At 49.8% G+C, this 25,479-nt stretch overlaps 1 protein-coding gene across 2 annotated transcripts; it reads right to left on the reverse strand.

Moving 5' to 3' along the window:
* Positions 1 to 1,373: 1,373 nt before the first annotated feature.
* On the reverse strand, positions 1,374 to 24,772 carry Adamts15 (ADAM metallopeptidase with thrombospondin type 1 motif 15). Of its 2 annotated transcripts, none has more exons than XM_051156110.1 (8): positions 23,451 to 24,772; positions 13,037 to 13,169; positions 12,401 to 12,568; positions 11,907 to 12,190; positions 7,178 to 7,355; positions 5,661 to 5,842; positions 5,381 to 5,556; positions 1,374 to 2,928 (listed from the first exon to the last, which is right to left on the reverse strand). In XM_051156110.1, the coding sequence occupies exons 1-8, from the start codon at positions 24,405 to 24,407 to the stop codon at positions 2,154 to 2,156; spliced, it is 2,853 nt and encodes a 950-aa protein (XP_051012067.1). In that variant the 5' UTR covers positions 24,408 to 24,772; the 3' UTR covers positions 1,374 to 2,153. The 2 variants fall into 2 exon arrangements, with proteins under 2 accessions (XP_051012067.1, XP_051012068.1); XM_051156111.1 differs by lacking the exon at positions 23,451 to 24,772 and adding an exon at positions 20,937 to 21,320.
* Positions 24,773 to 25,479: the final 707 nt, after the last annotated feature.

The raw sequence follows: 25,479 nt of genomic DNA on the forward strand, positions 1-25,479 counted from the left end.
CCTTCAGCCTCAGGCCCTGGGGTCCTTTTGTCTCTACAGCTCTGAAGTACTTATTGCTTCTCCCCTATGCAGTTCTTCATGGGCGACCGCAGCCCAGCCTCAGAGGGTTGCAGGCCCTTCACCCACTGTAGGAGCTCTGTCCAAGCTCTCCAGCCTAGAGATAGACCAGGGTTAGAATAATACCATGGAGCAGCGGTTCTCAACCTGTGGGTCACAACCCCTTTGAGAGTCAAATGACCCTTTCACAGGGGTCACCTAACACCATCGGGAAGCACAGATATTTACATCAAGATTTATAACAGTAGTGAAATTACAGTTATGAAGTAACAATGAAAATAATGTTATGGTTGGGGGAGGGTGTCACTGCAACATGAGGAATTGTATTGTATTAAAGGGTCTCAGCACTAAGAAAGTTGAGAGCCACTTCCCTAGAGGTTAAACTGGCCACTGGCCAGTATGTGGATTTTGACTACTACAAACACAGACCACCTCCAGCCCCCTCAGTGGAGACAAGGGCTATGGTCTTGTCACCATCAAGTCCACCACTGAAGTCCTAGGTGCATCGCCTATCCTTTGAAGATGTCCTGGATACCCTGGAGCATCCCAGGTGTTCAAGAAATACCCTGCTTATAAGAAACACCTGGATTTCTATTTCACTGTCATGTCTATATAAGAACGGCAGATGGGTCTCCAGTAGTTTCCTACTGGTGGCTTCCAAGTGTCCCGAGGTCAGGGCACTGGTTCTTATTGTTTCTTAAGACCTGATACCAAGGAACCTGAAGAAAAAGACACTCTACCTCACTCTGTCTTCATATTTAGAGCCCCGGCAGACAGCCAGGCTTGTGGGAGGGAGGGAAGCCATGCGCATACTCATCTCTATGGCTGAGCGGATCCAGCCAGGAAGATGGTATCTGAGTATGGTGGAAGCACCAGGTTACTTCTGTGCTAGAGAGCATGGTCTGAGGTAGCAAACAGTGAACCCCATTTACCTACCAGAGAGCAGGCGATGTAATGATGAGCGCCCATAGGAGACAGTGGTGGCTGCCAGGGGGAGCACGTGGGTGCTCAGCATCTCACCCTCCCAGGCATACCCACTCCCCTCTTAGTGAGTGCAGAGCCATGGTCACTTTGGAAGTCCCCCGGGGTAATGCACTGTCTTCATCATCGGCCTCACTTTCACATTCCTCTCAAGATGGCAAAAGCATCAGAACTACTTTTCTCCCGCCCCAGGGTGACGTTCTTCCAAGTAAGATCCTGCAGCTCAACACCCACCCATCCTAGCCCCAGTGAGAGCGGAAACCCTCTAGAACTTTTGTGTTCCCTGCTTCAGCCACCAAATCATCTCCTCTGTTTGCAAATAGTTGCTATCTCTCTCTCTTTCTCTCTCTTGACCAAGAAGAAGTCCCTGCAGCTGCCTTCAAAGTACCAGGGGCCACATCTGCGCTTCTGCAACTGGTCTAATGCCCTGGCCATCCAGGTTACAAGGTGCTGGTTTTTCAAGGAAGGCCAGGATGGAAGAAAAGCGGGAACATGGAACTCCCTGTACGTATCCACTTCTTCACAAACAGGGAAATTGCACCTAAATTAACCCAAGCTCATTGCGTGTTTGCACCCTAATAAACTCAGTCATCTCATTGGGCCTTTAGCTTCCTGTAACCCCTGAACAATCTTACTCTTAGGTCCACGTCAGTCAAAAGGAAAGAAAGCTGAAAGCACCGTGGGAACCCCGCCTTGTTCAGGGACAGCTCGGAGCTCCAGGGATCGCCTGAGGGCACCAAACGGCAGGCCATGGCTCTTCCAGCAGCCTGTGGCCTCCGTTATGGGGCCAAGGTCCCTGAAGTTCTGCCTGGAAGGCACCCAACTTCCAGGTTCCTCGGAAGCTGAGCTTCAGCACCGTCTGCCCAGCACCCATCTTTGAAGCCTCTCCCCACAACTGGGCCCGAGGAGCAGGGCATGAGGTAGACTGTGCATTAGTTAGCTTCCCCCTGCCCAGTCCAAGGAGGAAGGAACCTCTCGCCCAGACCTATGGTCCTTTTTCTGGATGTGGATGACACTGGGACATGGGCCCCTGGCCGCTGTCCTCTGCTCCAGCTGACCGCGGCACCAGCACAACAGCGGGTGGAGAATAATAGGGTGGAAGAGACAGTACCCCCTCAGCAGGGTCTCAAGACACAGAAGTCCAATTCTTGGGGCTTGCGCCGTAGGTCACACTGGTCCCGAGCCAGCAGCCTGCCTCTGTGGCCCACACACTTGAGTGGACGCCTCTTAAATCCACGGCCACAGCTCTTAGAACACGGCGACCAGTTGCCGAGCTCCCAGGTTGGACAGGGCTCCCCACAGGCTCGCTTCTCCACTGGCCGATGGGCTACATCACAAGCAGAAGTTCCCGGCTGCTCCGGGGAGCCCCGGCAGTCCACTGCTCGCTTCTGCAAGCCACTGCCACAGCTCACGGAGCAAGGCCCCCAGCTGCCTGCCACCCAGCGTGCAGGAGGCCTGCTGTCTGGCTGCTCTACTTGGTTGGAAAGACTGAGAACACTGTTGCGCAGCACTGGGGCACCCCGCGGGTCCTTGAGGGGAGAGGACTTGTCCTCCCGAGGCTCTTTGGGCAGATAGAAGGAGTAGCGCACACGGGGTGGCGTCATCTTCCCCACAGACAGGACCTCTACGGTCAGTGGCTCCTGGATGGGTCGAGAAGCCTGCAGGCTCTCCACTGCAGTGCCAGTACCACTGTATCGTAGCACGCTGCCCTTTACCACCAGATCCCGCTCTACAGCCGACACCACAAAGTGCCCGTTGAGTAGGTATTTCCCTTGGCTGTTCTTCAGGGCCAGGTAGTTGTCATCCCCAATGAGCCCCTTGTAGCCACGCTGTCGGATGTCAATGCTGGAGGCGCCTGCCGGGATGGCTACTACGAAATTGTAGCCATGCCTGGAGTAAAGAGATTGTACATTATACAGATGCTTGAGCTAATGCCCTTTATCCCCTTCAAAGTAATAACTGACTGTCCATTTGGGATACACCACAAAAACAGCGGCAGAGCGCAGGGCTGCTTAACCAATGCCATCCAAGGCTCAAAGAGGCAGAAAGCTGAAAGCTGGACCTCAGTTAAGCTGAATGCCTTGTAAGAAGGACCTCGTGATCTGTCCGTCCTTCTGTAAATTTGTCTTTTGAATGAGTCCAAAGTATAACAAAAACACAAAGCTTAAGAAAAGCCACTCCCGCTTGTCTGGTGGTTGGTCTTGGATAAGTTTCAGCGTCTCTAAGTCAGTTTCCTCACCCATTAAAAATAGAGCTCACAAGTCGGTCATGGTCAGGGCCTGTAATCCCAGAGACAGAGATGGGCAGAACTCTGTGGGTTCGAAGCCAGCCTGGTCTACAAATAGAGTCCAGGACAGCCAAGGCTACACAGAGAAACCCTGTCTTGAAAAAAAAAACAAAAACAAAAAACAAACAAACAAGAAAAGCAAAACAAAAATAGAGCTCATAATCACGAACACCACAGGACTGTTGGGGGAGGGGCTGAAGATGCCCACAGAACATAAATCACTGTCCATATATACCTGAAACAGAGGACTCGCTAGGCATCAGCTATCAGGAGGAGGACCAAAAGGATGTAAGTGTACGGTGCCCAAGTCCGAGGTTGGTTATCAGAGTAATGACCTTGGTGTCAGGGTCAGGGATTAGGCCTTGACTCTGATACTAGTTTTCTTTAAGTAAGTCATCTAGGTGATGTGGGTTCCAGCATCCTCATCTACATGGGGCGAGTTAAGATAGACGGTTTCTCAGGCTCCATCCAGTTCCTCTGACTCCTCTTGTAACCACCCTGCTGCCTGTCCTTCGGAAAGGCAGCTTCAAAAAGATCATCTGCAACAAAGGAGCTCTGGGAAAAGGAGCTGGGGGACCTCCCCGCGCATCACCCGGAGGGGCTCAGGAGAGGATGTCATGTCCAGAGGGGACAGTCCAGCTCCAAGAAGACCATCAGGCCCTTTTAACTTTACCACTCAGACCTATGAAGTTTTAGGCTAATCTAGCTCCCCACTGAGATCTCCAGTACTCTGCTCAACCCGCTCCTTCCAGAACAGAGGTTGGGACTTCCAAAGGAGGGTGTGGTCACCCTCAGAAAGCAGCAGTTGGTGAGTTGCAGACACTGGAGTTTGGACTGAAAGAAGCTAATTATAGGGCACACTTCCCAGGAAGTGGAGGCTCCACTCCTCTCAATGCAGTCCCCAGGGCCAGAGCCTTGAGCCCCACAAGAGCACGGTTGCTGTCACGTGCCACCTCTTTTCCCTCACGAATCGGTACAGAGCATTTATTATGCACCAGGCAGTGTACTGACATCTTTAAAAATCCCTTACTCCTCGTGAGATTGCATAAGAACTTCATCTACAATAGAAGAGTCTGGAAGTCTGAAGAAGAAATCACTTGCCCAAGGTCATGCAGAAAGCAGAGGACGGAGGTGTGAAAACAGGTCAGTTCTTGTCTCATGCTTACCATAGCTGTGATGAAACACCCTGACCAAAAGTTCAGGAGGTCAGGGTTTATTTGGCTTTTTGTTTGTTGTTGTTGTTGTTGTTTGTTTTTCGAGACAGGGTTTTTCTGTGTAGCCTTGTCCATCCTGGACTCACTTTGTAGACCAGGCTGGCCTCAAACTCACAGCGATCCGCTTGCCTCTGCCTCCCGAGTGCTGGCATTAAAGGCGTGCACCACCACGCCCGGCTTGGGTTTATTTGGCTTAAGCTTCCACAGCACTGTTCATCACTGAAGGAAGTCAGGATAGGAACTCAAACATGGCAGGAACCTGGAGCAGGAACTGATGCAGAGGCCACGCAGGGGTGCTGCTCACTGGCTTGCTTAGCTTGCTTTCTTAGAACCCAGGACCATCAGTCCAAGCCTGGCACCACCCACAGCGGGCTGGGCTCTGCTCCATCAATTGCTAATAAGGAAAACATCCTACGGATTGCCTACAGCCTGATCTTATGGAGGCATATTTCTCAGCTGAGGTTCCCTCCTCTCTAATAACTCTAACTTGAGTCAAGTTGACATAAAGCTAGCCAGCACGGTCCAGTTCTAGAATGCTAGGCAGATCCTAACAGCAGTTCCATCTCCCTGAATCTCATCTCCTGTTGAAGTGTGTCTTCATGCGTTCATCTTGGCATTCATCTCTGATTGCTGGCCAAATGGATGGATACAGGAGTACACGGATGGATTATCAGCCCGGAAGACGAGGAGTGGCCTGGACAGTGATAGTATGCCCATTCTAACATTCACACCACTCTAAGCCAAGCTTCCAATGCCTAGGAGTAATTCCACTTCCAGCATCACCACCACTACCACCTTTGCCATTTGCCTTTGCCCATGCTCTTCAGGGCCCAGAACTTACATAGGCTTGGTGAAGATTCCTGTCACCCTCTTGCAGCTCTTATTGTCTCCACCGCACACCCCGCATTTGTCAAATTTCTTCTTGGAGCCCAGGTTCCCGTCGCAGCCAGCCTTGATGCACTTGCCTTGGACGCAGACCGAGGTAGAGTCAGGAGTACACAGCGTACCATCCACCACCTGCAGCATCCCCAGAAAAAGAAGAGGAGAGAGACGGCTCGGTGATGAGATGCTCCTCTGAAGACCAGCCCCTGCCCCTGTCTCTTGTTCCTGCGCACACCCACCTTAGGTGCTAACACGTAGAAGTAGCCAGTGCCGTTGGCTCGGCAGATGAGCTTGCATTTGTCACGTGGCGACACGCCCGAGTACTTGGGTACCCATGCCACAGCTAAGGTGAGCCGGTTGGTGCTGTGGTTGTAGCCATTGAAAGCCTCACATTGCTCCTCCCGGAAGCTCTTGCCAGAGGCTGCGCAGGGAGGAAGCACATAAAGGAAGCTAAAGAGATGCCACAGAAGGTACAAAAGACAGCATCCCTCCCAGAGGTGCCCAGCTCTAAAAGCCCCTTTGCCTCCATGACAGAGTGATAGTCACTTACACCTCCAAAGATTAAGTGGTGTGGAACCAAAAGACACAGTACAGAGGAAGACATCCCATAAGCAATGTGCCAGTTTCTCGGGTAATCTCAGCACACACCCCCATAACAGGCGTCCTGAACATATGTTTTGGATGATGAAACCCTTCAGCAGTCTATTAAATCTTCTCATTGCATTGTTAGATGCTTTTCACAAATTACATCATTTTCAAGAATACAAATTATATTGATTAGACAACTATTGATATACTCTGAGACACACTTCTGAGTACATAATTCACGTGCTCTTTGTAATGCATTAAAAACCAATGCTCAATGATCACTCAAATAACCGCTGTGATTCTGAGGTAAGGATGAACGTGCTGGCATTTTGAGAAATATTCAACTGAAGTAGTATGTAAAATTATTCACGGTTTCAATTGATAACAAAGTCACGGGTATTTATACTGCCATCGTCCTTTGTTGCCTAAGTTAGGGACATGTTGAGTTTTCTATGGAAAGGTTAATTTAAAAGTGCTGAGCTGGGCATGGTAGTGCACACCTTTCATCTCAGAGCTCTCTAGATCTTTGTAAGTTCAAAGACAGCCAGGGATACACAGTGAGACCCTGTCTCAAAAAAATCAAGGACTAAATTTCTAATTCTAGGGGAGACTAAGTTTTAGGTAGAAGCATCATTGAAAATTAAAACATAGAAAGCTGGAGAGATGGCTCAGCAGTTAAGAGCACTGGCTGCTCTTCCAAAGGACCCAGGTTCAATTCCCAGCACCCATATGGCAGCTCACAACTGTCTGTAACTCCTGTTCCAGCAGATCTGACACCCTCACGCAAATGTACATGCAGTCAAAAGACCAATGTACAAAAATGAAAAGAAATAAATTACTTAAAAAAAAGAAAATTAAAATGTAAAATTTTTCCCACCAGGCTCATGGACCCTAGATTCCTGTTTTAAAAATGGGCTTGTCAGTAATAAACTATGAAGATTTCTAAAGGCCCAGGCCTCATGTCAGCTAGTGTCTCAGTCTCAGTACCAAGAAGAAAATACTCTTGCAGAAGGTGAATGGCTAAAGAAATGGTGCCAAGTGGAGTCTGCACTCTTCTCATTCCAGGCTCTTTCCTAGGAGTTGGCATCTTAATTGCAAGATTTGTGACCAAAAGTGACCTCCAGGCACATGGCCCAGAGGCCCAGGCTACTGCTGCCCTGTGTCTCACCTGAGGTAGGGCAGGGCTCCAGGTTGCAAGATCTGTATTTCACTCTCACTCCCTCGCAGTACTTTCCACCGTTGGCAGGGGTGGGGTTGCTGCACTGCCTCCGGGCCAGCTGCACGCCCCCACCGCAGGTGCGAGAGCAGGGGCCGTAAGGCTCCCACTTGGCCCACGAGCCGTCCACCTGTGTGGAAAAGCAGGTTACACTCCAGCAAGCCCAGGTGCCACACCCAGCCCCTCACCTACAGCAGTGCCCAGTAAAGACTATCGGTTCCCAGCCCGCCTCAGTAGAATGAAGTCTACTTTGTATCCTGATATGAAAGAAAGAAAGAAAGAAAGAAAGAAAGAAAGAAAGAAAGAAAGAAAAGCAATTTGTATGTTCAAGACCCACCCAACACTTAAACTGATTCATTAGCAAACACCAACTACTCCCAGTTACTAATCAGAGTTCTGAGAAGAGTCATTTCAGGCCATGAGGACAGGACACTGAGTTTCACACAGGCCTCTGCCTGCTCTACAGGAGTGAGCTTAGCTGATGGCCAAGCTTCCTTAGGTTTTACACTTCACCTGCATGAAATACTTAGACCTGAGGTTCAATGGCACATTTAAATTGGGTGGCATGTATGAAAGCCCCTGGCCTGACTCCATGAGGGATTTCAAATTCTTTCCTATGTGCACTTAGAGTAACTCTAGTAGCCTCCAAACCTTGGGCAGGTGCAGCCGACAGCCAGGCAGGCCAACACACAGTGCTGCCGTGGGGGATTTGAACACTTTGGTATGTAAATGTTCTACCATCCTGACTTTTCACCAAACCAAACTGATTTGGACCTCCATGGGCTCTGCCTACGAGAAAGTTCAAGGCATCACCAGCACTGGCAATGCTAATATCTGTGCTGAGAGAATTTGTGTTAGAGAGAATGAAGCAGTCCTAAGCCTCTGACCAGCTTTGGGATAAATTACACAGTGAGTTTGCTGCTGCTGTTGCCATTTGTTCATTTAGGACAAGAGAAGATTTATACTCTCCACTGTGTTGTTCGTAGGGTGGTAGTGGACTGGCTTCTCATACCCTGAACACTTGTTCACTTGCGAACAGAGAAGCAGCTGAGCTGTACAGCCTGGGAATGCAGCTGTCACTCACAGAGCATCCACAGAGGGATAAACTACATGGACCTATGCAGAAACTGCTTGCGCGAAGTGCAAACACTCCATCCTTTGTGTTCTGAGAGCCGTCTCTGTGTCTGTTCTCCGATCTGAGCTCCTCTGAAGTGGGCATACGGATACCCCCCAAATGAGGTGCTCTCTCTAAACTCAGAAGTGACCGTCTAAGGAGCAAGTGACTGTGCCCAGACCTTCTCATCTCAGCTTCTCTTCAGAATTCAGCACTGTCCCTGCAGCTTTTAAGACAAGGCCTATTTGATAGAATTTTCCCATCTATTTGTACAAAAACCTTCCTTCTGCCCCTACCATTCATTCATTCATTCATTCATTCACTAAATATTTGCTGACTTCCTACTATACACCTACCACTAGGTGCAGCAAATCCCTGCCCTAAAGGCCACTCCATCCCAGTGATGGAGACATAAAAGCAAGCTGGAGTTTGGGTGTATCTCATGGGGTTAAAAGTAGGTGGCAGTAGTGGCAGCAGGAGCCTTCATGAGGTAGACTGCTTGCTCTGTATAAGAGGCTTCTGGGTTCTCAGGCATGTGCCTGCCTCAGAGAACAATGGGTACAACCAGGTAGGTATTATGGGAAGAGCATTCCAAGCAGAGGGAGCAAGGGACATGGCTAAGAAAGGATGCGCCTTATGCTGAGGGCCCAGTGTCATCACAGCAGAGTGGGCAGGAGGCTAGAAGCCACGCATGGAGGCAGAGACCAAGCTGTCTCCTACCAAGCTGGTATAAAGGCCTTGTAGAGTGCAAGCAGAAAAGTGGCCTAGCCTAACTCCTCTGTTAAAAGGATCCCGCTGGCTGCTCTGTTCACGACAGCCTGCAAGAAGATCAGAAACACGGAGAGCAGATGCCGAGCGATTGCCAAATTCCAGGGAAGAGGGAATGTGGCCTGGAACAGTTTGACAGCAAGGAAGTAGTGAGAAATGAGGTTCTGAGTCAAGTTTGAATAGAGGGTCAATGGGAACTGCTGACATATCAGATGTTAAGTGTATGAGAAAATGGGTTTTGGCATAAACAAGTGGAAGGTGCGGTTGCCAAAGCAGGTTTAGGGGATGTGGTGAGGAGCCCAGTTCTGTAGCTGCCATGTTTAAAATGTCTATCAGGTGTCCAAAAGGACTTGCCAAGACTCACTTAAACGTAGAAGAAGTTCAGGGCTGGAGCCGTGGCTCAGTTGTATCCACAGCTTACCTAGTGTGCACAAGGAATGGCACCTGAGGTGGACCTCTGTCTTCCACATGCATTAAGAGTTTCCAGGTGTTTTGCATTTCAACTGAGACCAGTAAGCACAACTGTACGTTTCACCCCAGCCACAGTCACCTATGCAGGCACACATGGGGACAGTAAACTGGATGGAACCAAAATGCTGACTAATCTAAGATACTATGACACAGAGAGCTGGGGTGAGGTGGTCAAAGGTTACTTTTTGCAACAAACTGCGGTGTCTCTCGGCACAACAGGGGAGAAGAGAAGATATGAGAAGGAAATTGAGAAAGAGTGACTGTAGGTCCAGCCTGAAGAACAGGAGGGATCCAGACAGCTAAATGGAAATCAGTTCGACAACAGGACACCATGGTCAGAAGGATGTTATGAATGTGGAAGATGAAGGGATCACTCAAGGCTGCAGCCACTGATAGGATAATCCACTGGGCGTTCCCTGATCAAAGTAATGTCCCCCAGGAAAGGACAGATTTCAGCTCACAGGGTGGTGAAGTAGTCATTCAGAAAAAAAGTTGAGATTATATGGGAGCGATTGTGTACCGTGGCATATATCCAACATCCTCTAGAGTCCTCTTCCCAAGAGAAGTTGCTCATGATTCGCCTGTCCTCAGAGCCTTCAGTCTGAACTCATAAGCTTGACCATGAAGCCAACTACAACCTTCCTCCTTACTGCCAACTTAAATGCACAAAGGAACCAGCTGCGACCATCGTTCACTGAGACCACTACTGGCCTTGCTCCACCTCTGCCCCTCCATATGCTGCCACCCCTCAAAAGCTTTCCTCCTCCTCCCGGCTCCTCCTCAAAGGCTCCTTGCTGCCCTCTGACCATTCTTAACCTCCCACACCTCAGCTCTTCCAGGATGCATGGCGCGTCTCTGTCTCGTACTTTAATGACAACTTACAGTAGACCGCGGTCTCTCTGGAAGCCTGGGTTACATTTTGTTCTCTCATCATGACTGGTTCTTCAACCTCTGAACTCAATGAATTTGGCCTGGTCCATGGGTGCAGGTCACAGAACAGGCTTAAGAAAGTGATTCTGTTTCCATCCCACTTCCAGACAAAGGATGGATTTGGTACTTGTAATGTTGTCACTCTGCACCTGAACACTGTACTGTGTCCTCTCCCAATCACGGACGAGGGTAAGAGAGGGAGACTCATCCCCAAGGTCAAGAATGGTCTTCTCGTTCCTTCTGGAAGAGTGCAGAGATCTTTGCTTTCCTAACACGAGGCCAACAGACTATAAGTTCTGAACTACATTCAGAGAAGATTGGGGACACTGTTGGTCCAGCTTAATTACTCATCTGGTTTATCAGGAGGGAAACTTTTGTTCAATTCTATTTTATCTAAAACAACAAAAGCACAACTGTAGCTGAGTCCAAGGTGTGTCAGGGTACTGAAGTGTGTGCCCAGAGTTTGCCTTCACATCATCCCCGTGCCTGGTTCATCTGCATGATCCACCTCCCTGAATACAGAAGTGGTTGATGAAAAGACAGAGCTGGAGCATGAGCTTCTCATGTTAAGACTTTCCGCTCTATGCCCAGAGCTGCTCCCCACACAGTAAAGCTGAGAATCTCCAGTCCTGACGAAGGCTTGGTCTCATGGATGCAAAGCCTGATGCCCTTATCTGGCCCACTGCAGTGTTTCTCCAGTCTTAGTTTCAAAAAGAAAACAGGGGGCTGTGGGTGGGGCGGTTCAGTGGACAAAGTGCTTGCTATATACGTATAGGATGGAGGGTCAGACTTCCAGCACCCATGCAAAAGTTAGGTGTGGTGGGTGCCTGTGACCTCAGAGCTACAGAACAGAAGTGTGACCCAAGGGCTCACTAGGGAGCTGTAGATCCAGTGAGAGACCCTTTCTCAAAAACTCAAGTGAAAAATCAATCGAGGAAAACAGCCTGACCTAAATCTCTGGCAAATGCACTTGAACAAGCACACAGGCATACATCACACATATATGTATGCAACACACACACACACACACACACACACACACACACACACACGCACATGCATCTCACACACATGTGCATACATGCATCACACACACAAGTGTCTCATATTCACACACACATGCATACATCATACACCCATGCACAAAAACACACATACACACAAAACACATATACATTCCACACACACTCACACACACACACACACACACACACACACACACACACATGAGAGAGAGAGAGAGAGAGAGAGAGAGAAGAGGAGGAGATCACAGACAAATGGAGGCACTACAATGCAATGTGGCACAGTCATAGAGTGAACAAAAGCTTCCATCAAACACCAAGGCAGGGGAGGCGCAGGCCCATGCATTTCCCAGCATTCTCTGACACAAGAGCTCACCTGGTACTTGTTTGGGTTGTGTCTCTCCACGCAGGCTCCCTTGAGGCAGAACTTGCCCTCACCACAGCTGGTGCCATCTGCCCAGGGGAAGTGGCGGGTCTGGCACACCATCTGCCCCTTGGCCTTGCCAGTGCACCACAGCTTTGTACAGTACTGCATATATGGGCAGGGCTTAGAGCCCACCCCAAAGGCCAGCTCGCACTGCTGGCTCAAACTGTAGCTTGTGCCCGGCAGGTCTTCAGGTAAGGAGATGGGCTTGCTGGGCTGGTCCAGGAGGCAGTCACCTGCATAGACCCAAGGATATTTGTTGGGACAAGCTGGAGAAGTTGAGGCCTTGCTGCCTTACAATGTAAACAGTAGGGAGAAAGTGAACCTAGGGGTAGCTAAAATAGTCCAAGTCAGAACCCGATTCTTCATCACCTTCCAGGGGGTGGTAAACACTGCCACCAAAGCCCTCCCCACTCAGCCTTGCTCTTCTCTGCCACCTGGCTTACCATGCCCGCTGTCCAGGAAGTCAGTGATGATGGCAGCGCTACAGGCTGACCAGGGGTTGGCACGGTCAATCTGGATGAGGGTCGGAGACATCATGTGGTTGGCCCTGAGCTTCCCAAACACCTCCTCACACACCTTCACGTTGTCATGAGGCATGTTGAACACATGGCCTGTGGGATGAAGCAAGGTGAGTCAGGACTCAGGAGCAAAGATCTAAGAACGGGCAAGAGGGGCTGCAGGAGGAGGCGGGAGAAGCAAGAAAGCCCTGTGCTGCTTTCCAAGCTGGCTGTTGGCATCTATCCATTGTCTGCTTTGTTGATGTCCTACAGACCATGTGCTTGTGTCTCCTATCGCCTCCATCAGGCTGTGAGCTAGGTAAGGACAGGAGTGTGCCGCCTCGTCTTTAATATATTCTCCCTGAAGTACCTAAGTGTCAGCTGGACTACAGCAATCAGAAACAAAACAAAACAAAACAAAAAAATGAAAGCCAATGCCAAGATTGATGCTAGCCCCAAGAAAGGATTCCTGCATCTCCAGAGTATGAGAAAGCAAAAGTAAATGTTTCCTTTCCCCCCAAAGCATCCAGCATAAATCCGGGTCGGTGCCAGTCAGCCTCCCTCCCTCCCCTCCAGCCTTACCCAGCTCATGGGCGGTGGTGAAGGCTGACGGAAGCCCATCATCCTCGATGACAGAGCAGCTTCTCTTGGGATCACACATGGTGCCCACATCTGCCATGCCCAAGGTGTCACAGGTGGTAGCCCCGCATAGGTCCTGCCAGATAGAGGAGACACAAAATCGGAGTCAGGTTAGAGATAGTCACAGAAAGGGCCCAAAGAAAATGAAGGGCACCCAATGGGCATTTATTTGCAGCTGCCAACCAGCCATGGCTTTTCTTACTAAAGGCTTGTAGAACTATTCATAGACTCAACCCAGGCTGAAGGAGGTGGCCCTAAGAAGAAAGCTCTGCGGCTCACTGAGAGGAGTGTACCCACACAGGGAAATCCTGTGGGAGGAAATTAGGAGGTACAAAATTAAACTACAAGGGCCACAGTTTTATAGAGAGAAGGTCACCAAAACAGTGGATCCCACAGTAGGGTGGGGTTCTGATCACAGCTCCCTGAGGCATGCTGGGGAAGAGAGCAACCAAGCGCCCCGTCCACAGACAGCTCTGAGCAGTCTCTATTTTTGTTGAGTGACTGACTTTTGGACAACTATGAATTAAGTTCAGATTCCCAGCCCTAGCTTGGCCAGCCAAGGATCTATCCCCGCCAGAAACTTGGCTTCCTTGAACTGACAGGAAGCAGAAAGAGGTGGGCCTGTGCCACTGTCGACACACAGCTTACTGAGCTACCGCAGCTAAATGAAAACATGGGCTCAGGGCTGCTAGGGACAAAACATAGAGATCATCACCTAAGCGGGAGGGTTCCCCCTTTTTTGTATGTAGAAGCCTGATTATGCAGAAACTAGGTACTCCCAGCAGCACACTGTATTAGGAAGTATTCCCAGGGGATTCTAAAGTGAAAACAATGGGGCTCCATAGATGGAAATCTCAAAGACCTTACTCAGTATTATAGGCCGTGGATACATCTAGAAGCGCTGAGAACCAAAATAAATTGGAAATGGGATAAAATACTCATGCACAATCTGTTCCTCGGAGGAGATGGATGTTATATCAGTCATATTTGCATACTCTTATGTCATTGTCTTTAAAACATGTGGAAATTTGGTCCTCACGACAGACTTAGGAGACAGGTACATTATCACATCTGTTTTCCAACGGTAGAAACTAAGGCCTGTGGTCATAGTTAATCCTGGTCATGGTTCACTAAGTGCCAACACCACACATGCATTTCACATGCGTGACCCCATCTAACCATCACTACAGTTTGCTGAAGTAACAATCAGTTATCCCCTCCCACAGACAAAGAAGCTCATGCTTGGGGAGGCTCACGACACACAGGAGAGCCATAATCTGAGGGTCTGTGTGGCTGGGGATTCAGATGGCCCAGCCGGTGGCTCAGCAACGCTTGAGAATAAGCTCTCATGTTCTCCTGTGAAATCCAGGGGATAAAGGTGAGCATGCCTGCAGAGCTCTACTCAATTTTGTTAACTGTGTGTGTGTGTCTGTCTGTCTGTCTGTCTGTCTGTCTGTGTCTGTCTGTCTGCCTGTGTGCATTTGCATGTGTGCACACACCCACATGCATGTGGTGTGTTTGTGTGTGTGTGTGTGTGTGTGTGTGTGTGTTGTGTGTTTGTGCACACACACTGACATATGCTACCCTGGGGGGAGGTGGGAGTAACCAGGGTTAGTAGGGCCAGAAGGCACGGTAAGAAAGTGGTCATAGTACAGAGAGAATCAGCAAAATTTAATCCAAAGTACTCAAAAGTTTACCACCCGAGCAGTCAAACTTGGCTTCCCACAGGCAGGTGATAGTCACACCTCCTAATGAGTTAACAGTTTTTCTGGCCAAAAAAAAAAAAGAGGATGACCAGCCTGAACTCAATGTCCCAGAGTCAGTGACATGCCCTACGCATGCCCTACCTCTGTTCTACTGCCTGTGTGAATGAGGTACCTCTTGCACTTTTGGGAACTTTACAAGAGACCTCAAATGCATTCCTTTCCTTTCTTTTCTTTTCCTTTCTTTTTTATCCTGGTACCTTTCACTTTTTCAAAAGCTTCATCTCCCAAGAAGATCCCCCGCCCCCCGTCCACCTCCCAGAGATCTGAAAACCTAAGAAACAACCACTGTCGAAAGATCACAGACAAGCTTGGGGCACGAGGAAAAGCAGAAGATATAGAAGAAACAATATGGAACAAGAGGTTAGGCCAAAGCACCATAGGTCCCTGGACACTAAAGCCCAGGATCCCAGCTGGTGGAGGAGGCCTCCCTATAGGTGAGGCCCATAGAACAAGCACATTCTGTGGCTTCCAGGCCACACACACACTCAGGCAGGCCTCAAGCAAGGGGTAAGGGGCGGGGGAGACACAGGAATAAGAACCAAGAGATCTGGGTCGCAGTGCTAAGTGGTTGTGTGACTTTGGCCAAGTTCCCTGCCATCCCTCGGTGCCTCAGTTTGCTGCTCTGGGAAGTGCCAGTTCTCAACTAGAACTGGAGCTATCCAATGACTTAAGCCTCTTCTTCATTCTCCAGTCTAAGTGCTCAGCCCCTTTTGGTCCTGTTGGTTATGACAGGAACACACACAACATGACCTACGTTTAGAAAGACCCGTAAGGAACCTCTCATGTACCGCCTGGGGTTTGCTGAGCTCTATAACTCACAGGGAAACACGAGCTCCTCTGTCCCCATATCCCTAGACTGTTCCTTCCATGCTGCCCTTTAGAAGTGACCAGAGCAGAGCAAGAGCTGGCATGGGATCCTAACTTGCCTGTAGCAGCCTCTGCAGCTGGGAGGTCTCTGCAGCGAGGCATCTTTCCTCTTTAGAGAGTGAATCCTCCCTCCTACAGACAAGCAACTGGCCTGGCTCTCCCTGGCCAGGAGCAACCTGCTCTTTCTACCTAGAAACCTCAGCTTCAAGCATTAAACAACAGGAGCAAGGAAGGATGGCAAAGTCCCTGTGGGCAACGGTAGCGGGGGGGGGGGGTGGATCAGAGGCCCCCAAATCGCCAGAATCTTTGGTTCTGTTGCCTTTCACCCAATAAAGGAAGCAAATGACGAATCTGAAATGTAAAGCTTTGAACGCCCACAGCCATTTGCTCAGGGCCCAGTTGTAGCTCATTTATGGCAAGGAATGTCTCCACCCTTCTTGAATGAACTCGGAGCCACTTGAATTGCTTTAACCTCTTTAGCTCGGGCGCCGGTGTCAAAGATGCAGGCACTGTCCTGTTTCTTTCTGCCTGGAAGAGCAGGCACCGTTTAGCCCAGTCCCTACCTGGTTCCCCATTTCTGGGAATTTGCCATTACTCTCACAGTCATAGCTGATCTTCCAGAGGGATCGGAGAATCATCTTAGCCGAGAACTGAATCCTCCCGGGCCCTTCTTGCCTAACTTTCCCTAGTTAGGTTTGGAGCTGTAGGTGAGTGAGGCTGGCACCAGATCCCTCTTTGCCAGTCTTGCTCCCAACACAACTGTTGCCAAAATGCCTCACTCACCGCCTTCCTTACAGACCCTGTCCTCGCCTCCTTTGCTGCACATGCGTGTTCTGAGACGCTGTTTCCCAGCAGCACAGGAGGAAAGGGTAGGGGACTTACAAAAATCAAGCATGTCGATTTTTTTTTTTAATGTGGCAGGAAAAAAAATCTGTCTGTTCTTATGTAACCAAGCTCCTGGGCCACATCCAGAATGGTCACAGAGCCTCGGAACCAGCCTTTCACTTTGCTGGTGAGCTGAAGTTACACACGGAAGGCCACATACTATCAAGTGAAGCTTAGGGTCTTGAAGTCATAGCTTTTGACACTCGGGTCAAGCCAGAAGTGTTCTTTGCCCCAAACTGTACCCTCCTAGGAAGGATACCATGATCACCAACAGAAAACATTACCAAGGCCCCTGGTTCATTTCCCCACCTGAATCTTGGCCATGAATCACCATGTTGTTGTTGCTGTTGTTTTTGATCACAAAATCCATTTGTTCATGATTTCTAATAATGGCTTTGCTTGACTAGAAGTGAAATCTAGCAATTCAGAGCTTATCAACTAAGAAAAAAAAGGTAGACAGTGAAGCCCAGGAGATGGGCTGCTGTTACTATTAACAAACGTGTGGTCACTACCACATAAATCCTTCCAGATGCAGAAAATGCTGTTACTGCAAGACACTAGAATAGTCCAAAGGGCAGGAGTTGTCGTACTGAGGAAGAACAGAAGCCAACACTCACAGGCAGGCTGAACCTCACTAGAAACCAGGACTTCAAGATAGGGCACACGTCAACTATACAATGACAGCTAGTGGTCACTGAGTTGCCACGCTCTCCAGACGCTGCAGCATGAGTTCTACCTGGATTACCCTGAATCTCCCTTTGAGAGAGATGCTGTTACTAAGCTTTTTTTTTTTACAGAAGAGACAGACATAAAGTATGTAGTTGGCCCAGGGTTGTAGAGAGCCCCAAATTTGGCAGAGTAGAGTTGAAAGGTAGGGAGTGTAGCCCTGGGCTGAACTCTAGCCAGGATTCCTCACTGCTTCTGGAGTGCATCGACTCCAAGATGGAGTTTCAGAAATACTCAAGAGGGAAAGATCACCCACCCTAGACCACCAGGTCAAGAGAGTGCTGGTCACCATGGGTGAAGAGCATCCCAAGGAAAGGGAACTGGCCAGACTAAGTGCTAACAGCAGCATCTGCTGATACCATGGTGGTTCAGCAAGCTGCTGGCTCCTCGCCCCACACCTGCACTGACACACTGACCCTGTCCCGGCTGTGCACCCTGTCTACTGACTCTAAGGTGGATTAATGTGCTCCTCAGTGGGGCCCTGCCTTTCTCTAGGGCAAAGCCTAGTGGCAGAGAGCCAAGCAGAAATGCCAGAAGAAACCAACACTGAAGGCTGACAGCCTGAAAGTGGGATTAATGGTCCCCAGGCAGAGGCAAAGCACCCAATAGCTTCAGGCAACCTGCACTTTCCTTGGAACCCTCCTACGCATTTGATGAACCACAAGATGTATATATGGGCCTATTCAGGGCTACAAAGATATGATATGATGCCTGCCTTAAAGGGACTGGCAAGTACCAGCGCCCAGAATCTCCACACAAACACAAGAGTCTTAATCAGACACGTATGATATACTTGCAAGGGCAATGAGACAAAATGCTTTAAATCAAGACTACTCCAAATTTACATTTTGGCAAAGAATCTATACGTGTTTATTCAAGAACAAGAAACATAGCCAAAGTAACTGCTCAGGTAACAAAAAATGATAGCTGCTACCATTGGATGCCTGTGCTAGGGGATCAGGCCCCTCATCCTCAAAATGGTGCCACAAGTTGAGTATCATGCCTTCTAAAGGCGAGGGAGGTGAGTTCAAGTAGCTGACTCACAGTCCACTGATCGGAAGTTCAAGTGCTGAGATTCAAACTCAGCTGGGCTCAACTCCAAGGCAGAGCTCTTTCCAGTGTGCCATGTGTCCAAGTCAAGGAATCAAGACCCAGGGGGAAGAGTGTTGAGGTGGCGGGGAGGGGGGGTGAAGGGGGGTCAGAAAACAACCACAGTGAAGTTCAAAGGAATGTAGAGAGCAACACTGAAGGCGGGAGAAACTGCCTCTGCTAATTAGCCCAGTGGTTACTAAGAAGGGAGAGAGCTGGAGCAGTGGCTCAATGGTTAAGAGCATTTGGTGCTCTTGTAGATGACCTAGGTTCAGTTCCCAGCACCCACATGGTGGCTCACAACCATCCACAGCTCCTGTTCCACGGAATCCAAAGCCTTCTGACTTAGGCAGGTACCAGGCTCATGTGTGGTGCACATATATATATGTATAGCAAAACACTTATACATATAAAATAAAATAAGTTAAAAAAATTTTTTAATAAAAGAGGAGAATGAAAGGAAGCCATCACCCCAGTGGCTGAGGCAAGAAGATGAGTTTGAGGCCAACCTTAGCTGTGCAGTAAGAATATATATGTGTATACATATATATTTTTTAAAGGCAGGCGGTGGGGAGGGAGAAAATAAAGAAGGAAAGGGAAGAGAGGGAGGGAGGGAGGGAGGGAGGGAGGGAGGGAATAAGAACAGGCTGAAGCTGAGGCAGTAGTATATCCCATGAGCCCATGCACACAAACTAGCCTCCAATGCATAGGAAGATAGCACAAAAAAAAAAAAAAAAAAAAAAAAAAAAAAAAAAAGGAAGGATTCTCCCCACCCCCACCCCATCATCCACCATTAATATTAGGCTTACTTTATTTGGAGTAGGAATAAACAAAGAAGTATCCACTCTGCAAAACATAGGACACCTCTATTCTACCATTCCTCTCTTTCCCCACCTCCCTGTTCTCATTTCAAAACCAGTGGTGGCACTACCATGTTGTGACCAAGAAATGACAACGGCACACCTTCAAATATCCCATCTCTCCTAACCTCTTCCAAAGTCTGACTTCAAAACAGAGCCCGATGGAACGAAAATTCCTTCCTCCCGTGTTGGGAGGTGGATATGAAACAAGAGTCATCATTTGACTTTTCACAGCTTTTAGTTTGAACAGTAAGCGCACTGCCCTGTCGCAGGTATTTCATTTATAGAGAACATTAGGCTCTTTTTCCTGAAAGGTTCTGCTCTGCACAATGTAGAAAACATCCCACTCCCCGCCCGACACGCAGGGTCTGGAAAGATGGCCTAACGGTTCAGAGCACACATTGCTCTTGCAAAGGATCTGAGTTCAGTTCCCAGCTCCCAAGTCGTGCAGCCCAAAACCACCTATAACTCCAGCTTCGGAGGGATCTTATATGTCTAACCTCCGTTGGGCACCTACACTCACTTTCACACACACACACACACACACACATACACACACACATACACACACACACACACACATACACACACACACACAATACACACATACACACCATACACACACACATATACACACCATACACACACACACACCACATACACACACACATACACACACACACATCACACATACACACACATACACACACACACACACACACACACATACACACACACTACACACACCACATACAAACATACACACACCATACACACACCCCACATACACACACACACATACAACACACACACACCAAACACACACACACACACAAACAATACACACACACACATACACACACACATACACAACACACCACATACACACACACACACACACACACACACACACATACACATACACACACACACACACACACCACCTCCCCACAAGATGCAGTACTACTCAAGAACCACAAAATCAGTGCCAAACTTTGGGATTGTGAGAGGGGAAATCTCAGAGTATAAATGAAGAAAATAAGAGAGTTGAGTCCACCCGGATAAATCCCAAAAGAGGAAGAAAGAAAAGGTTAAGGAAGGAAGGAGGATGCCATGAAATGATCCTAAGCAAAGAAAAATAAAGTGAGTGAAAGCATGAGAAAAACATAAACTGCAAGTCATAAAAATGAAGTCATGTCAAGAGAGGAAGTGTCACAAATAGTGAAGCAGATGATGGAAAGAGAGAAGGTCATTTACTACACAGAAACAGACTTCTCTCCCGCTCTGGGCTGGGAACCCTTTCGGCACCCTATCTCTTAGAAAGCAGCCTCAGCCATCTGGGAAGACACACACACACACACACACACACACACACACACACACACCTCCTCACAGCAGAGAAGCATTTAACACACTATGCTGTGATTGACAGCTCTTTGCCACACTGACCATTTCTGGGGCGTGGGGTGCAGGGCCACACCTTTTTAGCATGTACAGCTCCAGCCAGAAGGGTGCCTGAAAGTCACAGATGCTCAGAGAATGTCTGAGTGAGTTTTTACCGCAAAGGACTACAGAAACAGGAGAGGCACTGGGCCTAAAAACAGGGAGGACTCAGCAAATCAGGACCTACCAAGTCACAGCACTAAATACCTGGCATCTGCAGGCCCGGTGCAGTGAGAAGCCAGAGAAATTGTGTTCCGCATTGACCCTGGCTCTGATTCCCAGCAGCTCCTCACTCAGTTCTTGGGCTGACCTCACCCTGCTGTTATGAGCCTGGAGGCTGGCTGCTTTGCAAACTCAGATGCGCTCTCTTTGTCCATGAGCTTATTCTGAATCTTTACAGAAACTCTTCCAATTGTCAAAACACTTGCTGTTGTATGATCAATGTATTCTCTCTTCCGGACAGCTAAGGTTCTTGGAGACCGCATTTGTCTTGGTCTAGAAAGAACAGCTGTTTGCCCGTGTTCTCATCCAAAACTGTACCTTCCCCAGGGAGATTGGGGAAGAAAGGGGGTGTGTCTCAGGAAGGAGATGTTCCTAAGATTCTCAGAGTACAGCAGGCCCCCAAAAATCTGTGCTGGCAAGGAGGTGGGGAAGGAGCTGTTTATCCAGGCATGACCCACGTACCTTGATCACCAACCCTGGTAACATAGGCTCCCCTGCTCACTAGCTTTACCTTCTAAATGCCTAAGCAAAAAACAGCTTCTAACAGTCACATCAAGCACATCAGCGCTTCTGAGCCAAGTGGCCATGCAGCTCACACCCATTATGCACAGATGATAGGGCCCCCTGGGGGCCACCACTGAGAAACAGAAGCTGCCACCCGCTGCTCTCCACTGCTTCTTCAAAAAGGCATCTCTTCCGATGGCATGGCCTGTTTCCCCAGCAGAGGCTCTTCTTCTCAGGGCTGGTTTCAAAAGTCAGCCTTCACTGGACTGAGAGGTCTGCTACTTTAGAGGCAGGGAGTGACCGCCACAGGGGCATCTCAGGTAGCAAGTGCATAGGACAACAGCTGCTTTACCCATCACGACATCCTGTTCTTGGCCTTTGCTTTTCCTCCCAGCAAATCTGACTGCAGAGTTGCTCTGGGTGCAGAAGCTGAAGCCCCCTCTGCAGTTTTCCCCGTGACTCCAGCAGCGCTGGTAGGGCTGTGCTGCGGCCGCTCGGCGGACCTCAGTTGGAAGAATGTGCTCAAGGAAACAAGGCTCAGGCCAAAGACCTCCCTAGAGAAGCCAGGTGGTGGGAGGAGAGGAGGCTGGGAAAGGAGGACGTTCCAGCGCAGGAAGGGACTAGCTGTGCCAAATGGGTTACTGTGGAAGACTCCAGCTCCAGCCCGTGGGCGCCAGACCAACTCTAAGTGGCCATTTAGAAACAACGAGAGTGAGAAGCCATTGAGGAAACAAAGAACTCTGTACTGCGGCCAGAATGCTGTGGTTGTGATCATAAGAATAATAATAAAAGCACTGCAGGCATTCAAGTCACACACACACACACACACACACACACACACACACACACACCAAAACCAGAGAAAAGCAGGGCACTTGGATGACTTTTTTCCTCCAATATCTAAAGAATTTCGGGAATCCAGATCTTCACAGTGCCCAACTTTTAGGTCAACACTTAGGGATCTGAATGTTCACAAGTTAATGGCTTCTTGAGATGGGAAGACAGGAGGAAGGCATGGTTGTCTTCCGGAATCTGGGTCCATCTCTCCAGGCCTATCTTAGTGTCTTCCCAACCCTGCAGCTCCAATGTCCAAATGCTCTTGACCATACTTACACCACCAGCTCCCACAGCAAGGGCAGAGGGGAGCCCTGCCTTCGAGGGAGGGGCTTAGGACTGGAACTCGAATGGTGTTGTCAGCACGCTCCTTAGAATACAGCTGGCCAGTCGGGTCTTCATCTACTATCAAGGGTCAGAGAAAACTGGAAAGCAGTTTCCCCAGCTCGACTCCAAGTGGCTCCAGTTCAGAACAGGTGGCCTTACTAAATTGCATGCTGGGAATAGTATGGACGAGACCCAACAGAGGAGGATGTAGGGAGAATCACCAGTGGAGTATATATTTAAGTCTGGCCTTTCACAGCAACCCACAAACTATGGCAATGACCGCCTCCATCTCAACCCAGAACCCCCAGACCCATGACAGAGAAAGGATGACATGTTGCCCACTAGAAATGTAGCAGGCACTGACCTTGAATCACCTCTCAGTACTACATCCAACAAAAATAAACCTGCGAGGAGATGTCAGAAAAAAAACAAAAAAACAAAAAAAACAAAAAAAACAGCGACCCACAGTCCCACCATCTACAACACTATCCTAATAGCACCTCCTATCGGCCTTGAAGACAAACTGTAGCTCAGGGGCGTCAACTTCCAGGGTTCCAACCCTCTGGCGCCCCGATCCAGAAGGCGCTGATTGGCCACATCAGGACAACACCTTCAAAAGAAGCAGGCTCTCCTCCAACCTCCCAAAAGCACAGAGGTGCAGAAGGTGGAGCTCTGCTGAACCCAGGAGAGGGCTCTAATTAGAACTTCCAGCGCTAGAATTCGGAAGAAACCAATTCAAAGGGGGCATCGGGTGGCACAAAGGCACTTTGGAGATCTAAACGCAATGGCCCCCAAGAAACTAGGGTTGAGTCCAAAGAGGTGACATCAACTCACCTGTCTGGTGAAGAGGATGGCTGTGTCCCAGTACTCAGGGTGTTTGTCGCTCACTTTGTTCAGCTTTTTCTGCCAGGCACAGAAGTTGCGCAGAGTCAGGGCGGCGTTCCCTGTGACCTTGGGCCCGGTGTCACGGTCTCCTAGAAGTAACACCTTGACCACAACGATGTTGATGGGGTTGAGGATGCTGGGGTGGCGGTAGAGTCGCGCCGCCGTGGCCAGCAGCGTCAGCAGATAATGTTCCAAGTCAGCGCCATGAAACTTGACCATTGACTCGTCTGCCACCACCAGTGTCTCCACGTACCGTGGTATGGACACGAAGCGCTTGGCGCGCCCAGACCTGCGCCGGCTGTGGTTGTCCCCTACGCCCGTCCTTCGTGGCTTATAGGGGTCCAGGGCCCTCAGGATGGCGGGGTTCCAGCCCGAGGCCACCCCGCAGCGAGAGGTGGGGTCTCCGGAAGGCCCTACGGGAGCACTCCGGCGCTGGAGAAGGTGTGCGCCCTGGCCGTGACGCTGCGCCGCTGGCGCGCTGGCGTTGGGCAGAGGGCTAATCACATACTCCGCGCCTCGGTAGCCGAATGCTCCGCGGAGACCCCCGCACAGGCTCACAGCAGCAAAGGAGTCTGGCTCCGCGTTCACATACCCGGAATAAAAGCAGCGTCGCAGGTCTAGGGAGCTGCCAGTGAGCCTCTGGAGGGGAACACCTAGATACTCCGTAGCAAAGGCGGGAGCCAGGAACTGGACATCCGGTGTCAGGTGTAGGTAAAAGTCCTGCTGAAAAGCTGTGATCTGAAAAATGAGACCCTGATCCCCGGAGTCCTCCGTACCCCTCCTGTAGTAGTGGCGGCCATTGATGTCCGGGTCCCGTCGGATTGGAACGACCACCTCCCACTCTGACTCGGAGCTGCCCGCAGGTCGCCAGGCGAGAGCCAGGACTGAGATGGCCAGTACAAGCATGGCGCCCCGGCCGCGCACAGCCGCGCTCTGGGATGGGACCTAGCCCGGCTCCCCAGGGCAAGCGCTGTCCCCTTGTAGCCCAAACACCAACGCCCTGGACAATGGGCAGTTCCCAGAAAGGACAGCCAACCAAGTCGGGGAGACTCCTCCCAGAGCAGCGAGCGTGCACAGGGAAGCCCGCGCCTCCTACCTGTTCCTCCCAAGCAAAACGCGCGCTAGGAGCTTTAGTACGGATCGCTGTCAAGTGCACAGGCGAAAATTTGCCCTGGAGAAGTGGCGCGAGGTGGCCGGTTGCTTCGCGAACCACAGCTGCTCGCGGTGCAGCAAACTAGGCTCTGGGCGAGCCTATTAAAGGCCCCCTTCTCTTTGGACTGCCCAGTCAGCGCCCCTCCCCTCACTCCCCTCCCACCCTCCCAGAGTCTCCAGGGGCCACCGGAGAACCGGTCCCGCCTCCTGAGCAAGAGCCACTTGGCGGGGAGGGAGTGGCGTTATGCTGAGGCAGGAGGCGTGGGCTGACCTAAGAAACGAACGCTGGAATCTATTCGTGGTTTTGCCCTAGGTACCCTAGTGCTGAGATGCATCAGTTACTGCTGCCTGGGTGGACATCTATGAGCTCCCTGAGTCTTAGCCTTCCTCTCAGAGCAGCTGGGCTCCGGAGTCAGGAACCAAGGCCCACCTCTTTTCCTCCAGTTGCAACAGCTCCCACCCTGCTGCTTAACCATCAAGTCTCCTAAAATACCTCAAACCAAGGAGGCCTCTTTTAAGGGCCTAGAGTTGAGAGAACAACCTGGAAGAAACACACACAGCCAGCCCTTCTTGAACCCAGATCCACTGAGGCCCACACACACAGGGTGCCCTGAAAGTCCGCCTTGGATGGGCTCAGGTAGACTGTCCAATTTACAGGAATTCTGCCAGGCAGCTGTTTCATGTAGCCATTATTTTAAAACTAAGTTATATAAACTTACAATGAAATAAATTGTATTTCTAAACAATGATTTAACTCTCAAAGCTCCACCATTTCCTAATTTTCTGATTGTTGTCTCTGGTCATGAGCCACTGAGGCCTTCAGCCC

The sequence above is a fragment of the Acomys russatus genome, chromosome 14 (genome assembly GCF_903995435.1).
Source record: "Acomys russatus chromosome 14, mAcoRus1.1, whole genome shotgun sequence".
NCBI classification, from domain to species: Eukaryota; Metazoa; Chordata; class Mammalia; order Rodentia; family Muridae; genus Acomys; species Acomys russatus.

Bases quoted from the DNA above. Each gene is read 5' to 3' on its own strand.
- Adamts15 (XM_051156110.1), bottom strand. From the start codon at position 24,407: ATGCTTGTACTGGCCATCTCAGTCCTGGCTCTCGCCTGGCGACCTGCG. The intron at 7,356-11,906 runs GTGAGCTCTTGT...TTTTCCACACAG, and splicing joins ACAACCCAAACAAGTACCAG to GTGGACGGCTCGTGGGCCAA. The intron at 2,929-5,380 runs GTAAGTTCTGGG...TCTTTACTCCAG, and splicing joins GGAATCTTCACCAAGCCTAT to GCATGGCTACAATTTCGTAG.